This window comes from Camelina sativa, chromosome 7 (assembly GCF_000633955.1).
Source record: "Camelina sativa cultivar DH55 chromosome 7, Cs, whole genome shotgun sequence".
NCBI lineage: Eukaryota > Viridiplantae > Streptophyta > Magnoliopsida > Brassicales > Brassicaceae > Camelina > Camelina sativa.
Genome location: NC_025691.1, coordinates 22,039,767 through 22,046,795, shown reverse-complemented (window position 1 = coordinate 22,046,795; position 7,029 = coordinate 22,039,767). Strand labels below are relative to the sequence as shown.

Sequence of the window (7,029 nt, the reverse complement as noted above, 5' to 3'; positions counted from 1 at the left end):
CGTCGTCTCTCTCGTCTCGACCTTTCTCATAACCGTCTCTCTGGTCCACTCCCACCAGGTTTCCTCTCTGCCCTTGATCAGCTCTTGGTTCTTGATCTGAGTTACAACAGTTTCAATGGTCAATTGCCACTTGAACAGTCACTTGCCAATGGAAGCAACAGAATCTTCCCAATTCAGACCGTTGATCTCTCCAGCAATTTTCTTCAGGGTGAAATCCTCGGCGGTTCTGTTTTTCTTCAGGGTGCTTTCAGTTTAACCAGTTTCAATGTCAGCAACAACAGCTTCACGGGTCCTATCCCTTCCTTCATGTGCACAACTTCACCGCTGCTCACCAAACTGGATTTCTCCTACAATGATTTCAACGGCGTTATCTCTCAAGAATTGGGCGGATGCTTGAGGCTAAGTGCTTTCCAAGCAGGCTTCAACAATCTCTCCGGTGAAATCCCTAAAGAAATCTACAATCTTCCTGAGCTTGAGCAACTCTTTTTACCAGCCAACCGTCTTTCTGGTAAGATTGATGACGGGATTACTCGTCTCACCAAACTGACGTTGCTTGAGCTTTACTTCAATCACCTCGAAGGAGAAATACCAATGGATATAGGTAAGCTTTTCAACCTGCGCAGTCTCCAACTCCATATCAATAACCTCACCGGTTCTGTCCCGGTTTCTCTCGGCAATTGCACAAATCTCGTGAAGTTGAATCTACGGGTTAATAGGCTGGGAGGAACCTTATCGGCGATTGACTTTTCCGGGATTCAGAACCTCAGCATTTTAGACCTCGGAAACAATAGCTTCACGGGTGAATTCCCCTCCACGGTTTACTCCTGCAAAAAGATGACAGCAATGAGGTTTGCAGGCAACAAGTTAACGGGACAGATATCTCCTAAAGTGCTGGAATTGGAATCTCTGTCCTTCTTTACTTTTTCAGACAATAAAATGACAAACATCACAGGTGCTCTCAGCATTCTGCAAGGCTGCAGGAAGCTGTCTACTCTTATCATGGCAAAGAATTTTTACGACGAAGCTGTACCAAGCGATGCAGACTTTATTGCTGCAGATGGATTTCCAAACCTCCAAATCTTCGGTATCGGTGGATGCAGACTGAAAGGTGAAATACCACCTTGGCTGATCAGTCTCAAGAGGGTAGAAGTTTTGGATTTGTCAATGAACCGACTCATGGGGTCAATTCCAGGTTGGCTAGGAACTCTTCCAAACCTTTTCTACTTGGATCTTTCCGATAACCTTCTTACAGGAGAGCTTCCAAAGGAACTGTTTCAGCTGAGGGCTCTGATGTCCCAAAAGGCATACGATGCAACAGAGCGGCACTATCTAGAGCTGCCGGTTTTTGTCAATCCCAATAACGTCACCACCAATCAGCAATACAATCAGCTTTCCAGCCTCCCACCTACGATATACATCAGGAGGAATAACTTGACTGGGAGTATACCAGTCGAGGTTGGACAGCTAAAGGTTCTCCATATCCTGGAGCTTCTAAGTAATAACTTTACCGGCACCATCCCAGATGAATTGTCAAACCTCACAAACTTAGAGAGGCTGGACCTGTCCAACAACAAACTATCCGGTAGAATTCCTTGGTCGCTCACAGGACTCCATTTCATGTCCTATTTCAATGTTGCAAACAACAGTCTCAGTGGGCCGATACCCACTGGGAGTCAGTTTGATACCTTCCGAAAAGCATATTTTGATGGAAACCCCTTGTTGTGCGGTGGTGTACTGCAAATTTCCTGCACTCCTCCAACTCAGCCATCTACCACAAAGATGGATAGAGAAAAGGTCAACAGAACGCTTGTTTTGGGGCTTGTCATTGGGCTCTTTTTTTGCATCAGTTTGATTTTGGTGTTGCTTGCTCTGTGGGTGCTTGTCAAGAGGAGGGTAAATCCAGGAGACTCTGAGAATGCTGAACTGGAGATAAATTCCAATGGATCGTATTCCGAAGTCCCTCCAGGATCGGAGAAAGACATAAGCCTTGTACTGTTATTTGGAAACAGCAGGTACGAAGTAAAAGACCTCACCATATTTGAGCTCTTGAAAGCTACCAACAACTTCAGTCAAGCTAATATAATTGGTTGCGGCGGGTTTGGTCTTGTCTATAAGGCTACCTTGGATAATGGAACAAAACTGGCGGTTAAGAAACTAACAGGAGACTATGGTATGATGGAAAAAGAATTCAAGGCAGAGGTAGAAGTTCTGTCCAGGGCCAAACATGAGAACCTGGTCGCTCTACAAGGCTACTGCGTCCATGATAGTGCCCGGATACTAATCTACTCGTTCATGGAGAATGGTAGTCTTGATTACTGGCTGCATGAAAACCCCGAGGGTCCAGCCCAGCTGGATTGGCAGAAAAGACTACACATCATGAGAGGAGCAAGTAGTGGACTAGCATACATGCACCAGATATGTGAACCACACATAGTACACCGAGACATCAAGTCCAGCAATATCCTTTTGGATGGAAACTTCAAGGCTTACGTCGCAGATTTCGGGTTGTCAAGACTGATTCTTCCATACCGCACACATGTCACAACTGAGCTAGTGGGCACACTTGGTTACATTCCACCAGAGTATGGACAAGCTTGGGTAGCCACTTTGAGAGGTGACGTGTACAGTTTCGGTGTGGTCATGCTAGAGCTTCTCACAGGGAAAAGACCGATGGAGGTTTTCAGACCAAAGATGTCAAGAGAATTAGTCGCATGGGTGCATACAATGAGAAGGGAAGGGAAACCAGAGGAAGTGTTTGATACATTGCTGAGAGATAGTGGTTATGAAGAAGAGATGCTTCGTGTGCTTGACGTAGCCTGCATGTGTGTGAACCAAAATCCAATGAAAAGACCAAACATACAACAAGTTGTAGACTGGCTAAAGAGTATAGCAGATAAAACAAACCAAAATAACAGAGAAGAACCTGAAGAAGAAGAAGAGACGTAACTGTGTGTGCCTTGCCTACCTAAAATCAAACAGCTGCTGCCTGCATAAGTAAATATACACACTTATTTTTCTTGTCAAATTGCGTATGTATATGTTAACCATCATTTTCCATGTAAATTATAATTTTGATGGTAATATATAGAAGCTTTGATAATGTAAAGAAGTACATGAAAATTATGCAGCTTGTGACTTTCAAAAACGAGTTTCTATATACATGTAGTAGCTCTCTAGCTACGTGAAACTTCCAATATATGATCAAAAAGCAGACTTTAATATAAAGGTATGATTAGAACTCATGAATGTATCTACCGTATGATCGAATCACAAAAAATTTCTGTGAATATATCTTAAGATACATACCTGCCTTTAAGTTATGAAAACCAAAATCTGTGATGGCATTTTATCGAATACTTGATGTGCATAGTTACCGAAGAGACACAAAAAGAGTCGACAAGAGAAAAACCATGAGCAGTATGACGCGCGAAGAAAGATGAAGCATCTAAAGAAACTGAAGACAATACCTAAAACATCAACGGAGGATTCAGAGACAAAGAGAGATTGAAAGATTTGGACTTTTTTCAGTCAAAAACGTCGCCGTTTGTGGACTTGGAAAGATGAAGAACAAGATTGCCTTTTAGATACTTCAAGATGCGGTGAGCAACATGTAAGTGAACATCTGTTGGAGACTGCAGAAATTGACTCAACTTGTGAACTGCAAAAGTGATGTCAGGTCTTGTTATCGTGAGATACAAGAGATGACCTATTAGTTCCCGATAAGGTGTTGCGGAGTCTAAAGGTGTCCCAGTATCTTTGGTAAGCTTCACATTTGGATCCATGAAAATTTTACTTGGTTTGCAACCTAATAATCTTGTATCCTCCAAAAATCTAAAGCATACTTCCGCTGACTAACTGAGATTCCCTTAGACGACCTTGCTATCTCTAATCCCAGGAAGAACTTCATAGGACCCAAATCTTTGATTTTAAAAGCTCTTGCTAAAATAGCTTTGAGATCAGCTAAATCCTCATCATTATTACTGCAATGGAAATATCATCAACGTAAACTACCAGAGCTATAAAAATAGTCCTAGTTGCTTTCACAAACAAGGTTGTATCTACATGCGACTGTGCAAAGCCAGCTGCTAGAAGAACAGAAGTAAAGAGATGGTTCCATTGCCTAGAAGCTTGTTTGAGGCCATAGATAGATTTATGGAGACGACATACCATATTAGGAGGAAGAACTTCACCATCTGCCAGAGTATATCCTTGAGGAAGACTCATATAGATTTCCTCATCCAGATCACTATGCAAAAAAGCATTAGATACATCCATTTGAGTTAACCTCCATCCTGCTTTTGCCGCCAAGTCTAGCATCATTTTCACACTAGTTAGTTTTGCAACAGGTGAAAAAGTCTCAGTGAAGTCTACACTTTCTTGCTGAGTGAAACCTTTAACGACTAGACGCGCTTTATATCTTTCTAAAGAACCATCAGAGTTGTACTTTATTGTGAACTCCTTTTTGCAGCCACCACATTCTTCCTTGGTGGCAAGGATGTAACACTGAAGGTTCTGTTTCCCACCATAGCATGCAGTTCCTCATTCACAGCCCCTTTCCAATTCTCAGAAGCCATGGCTTGTTTAAAGGTCTTTGGTTCTGTTTCCACATAGTAAGACAATATAGAGGTACAATAGGAAGAAGAAAATTGATCATAAGAAAGATATGAGGAAATGGGATATGGCGTAGTATGATTTGATGGTAAAGATGGAGAAATTTGTGCAAGTGCACAATGGTACTGAGATAAGTAACTAGGAGCATTGGTCGTACTTTTTGGTCTATCAACAGGTAAAGAAACCTTAGTACTATCAGATGCAACAAGGCGATTGCTTTTTCGATTAAAAACATATGGTAAATTTTCAGTGATAATAGGTGAAAGAGCTGGATTAGAATGATCAGAAAGAGGACTATCTATATGTAAACTATCTGTATGTGTATCAGAATGATCAGATGTAATATTATTATGATTGACAGGGGAATGAACGGATGATGCATCAGATGATGATGGGGAAGTGGAATCAATGATAGGCAAAGAATCAGAACGATCAATCACAGGAAATGGAAGAATAGTATGAGAAAATAAATCCGGAATTATGGAATTTGGTGTTTTGAAAGAAAAAATATTTTCATGAAAAACAACAATGCGAGTGATAGATGTGACATTAGTATCCAAATCAAGAACCTTGTATCCTTTATAACCAGAAGGATAACCAAGAAAAACACAAGGAGAAGCTCTAGGACTGAACTTATTTCTATCCTTCTGAAGTGTGCTAACATAACAAAGACAACCAAAAGTTCTAAGCAAAGAGTAATCATGTTTCTTTTGTAACATAAGCTCGAATGGTGTTATATTATTCAACAATGGTGAAGGATTCCTATTGATTAAGAAAACAGTTGTCATTATGCAATTACTCCAGTATGCTAATGGTATATTGGACTGAAAAAGCAATGCTCTAGCTACATTAAGTAGATGCTGATGTTTACGCTCAATGACAGAGTTTTGTTGAGGAGTATATGCACATGAAAAATAGTGAACAATGCTATTTTCTTTGATTAAATCTGTAAAAGCCAGTTCAAGGGCATTGTTCACTTCGAATAGCTTTGATTTTTGCATTATATTGAGTTAAAATATACTTTAAAAAGATCGGGAAAACAGTAGCAACTTGACTTTTATTTTTAAATATATAGACCCAAGTTACACGAGTACAATCATCCACTAAGGTATGAAAATATTTGAAACCATCTAAAGGACCCCTTATGTCTAGATATACTAATTCAAAAGGACTTGCAGACAAATTGTTATGAAAAAGAAAATTCAAACGTTTTTGCTTCGCTAATGGACATGCCGAACAATGATGGTCATTAGAAAAACTGACTCTAGGAATATATGCATTACCAGAAAAATATGTAATTTGGCAGGCGACGGATGGCCAAGGCGTTGATGACTAAGACTCCCATCAGCTGACAAGGATCCAATAAAAGCTTGAACTCTAGAGACTTGAGATTCAAGAACAAGTGTTTTTGAGAGCGAATGAAGATCAAGAACATATAGACTTTGTATTAGACTACCCCTCCCAATCATCAAGTCCCAAAAAAGTCATTGAAGAACAAAAAGTACGATAAAAGTGAGCGGAACAATCATTATAACGAAGCAAACTACTTACACTAATCAAATTGAAACAAAATGCAGGAACATCCAAAACATTTTATAAAACCAAATAATCAGATAATGCAATCGTGCCAATATGAGTGATAGGTAATTTAAAACCGTTTGGCAATGCAAAAGCTATATCAGATAGACAGATACTACTGAAATTTCTCTAAATTTTGACAAATCACAACATACATGACCAGTGGCTCTACTGTCTATTATCCAAGCACCATTAGGCAATGCATTTTGTAGATAAGAGAGATAAATGTGAAAAAGTAAGAGACTGATTTTCATAACGAAGATTAGAAGATAATGTGGAAACATTACCAGATGAAGAATTACTAGCCATGACACATGTTCCAGATATGGAAGGAAGAGACTGAGAAGTCGAAACAGCAGACTGTGAAGGATGAACTGTTGTGAGCTGATTAACCATATTAGGAGTAGGTAACTCTGGAACTCGAGTATGTACAGCAAGTTGACGAATCAAAGACTGGAGTTGATCTTGAGAAATCTGACTGAAATCCAAATTCAGTACATTAGCCGCTGGAGGAGGATAGTACGACATAGACTCAGAGGAAGCTCCAGTAAAACCATTTGCAATATTAGACACAGTCTTCTGTTGTTGCATAACATTCTGTTATGATGGTATGGATGCAGGGAACGAGTGAGACTGAGAAGACTGAGAGCAATCCCATTGCACAACTCGTTAGGATGTCTTTGATTTGTTTAGTATTATAAGCAAAAAAAAAAATGTTTTAATCGTAATTTTTGTGAGACACAGCTCTCTGCGGCGATCGTATTAGATCCACAGAGACCCGATACGTGTCATATTTTTATTGGTTAAGTTTTGTTTTGTTTTTTTTTTTTTTTTTTTTAA

The 7,029-nt window shown here is 39.8% G+C and overlaps 1 protein-coding gene across 1 annotated transcript; it reads left to right on the top strand.

Moving 5' to 3' along the window:
- Positions 7 to 3,137, top strand: LOC104701911 (tyrosine-sulfated glycopeptide receptor 1-like). Its single transcript, XM_010417671.1, has 2 exons — positions 7 to 58; positions 139 to 3,137. Exon 2 carries the CDS (start codon positions 307 to 309, stop codon positions 2,944 to 2,946), a length of 2,640 nt encoding a protein of 879 aa, XP_010415973.1. The 5' UTR covers positions 7 to 58; positions 139 to 306; the 3' UTR covers positions 2,947 to 3,137.

Excerpts from the sequence above, each read along its gene's own strand:
- LOC104701911 (XM_010417671.1), top strand. The coding sequence starts at position 307 with ATGTGCACAACTTCACCGCTGCTCACCAAACTGGATTTCTCCTACAAT.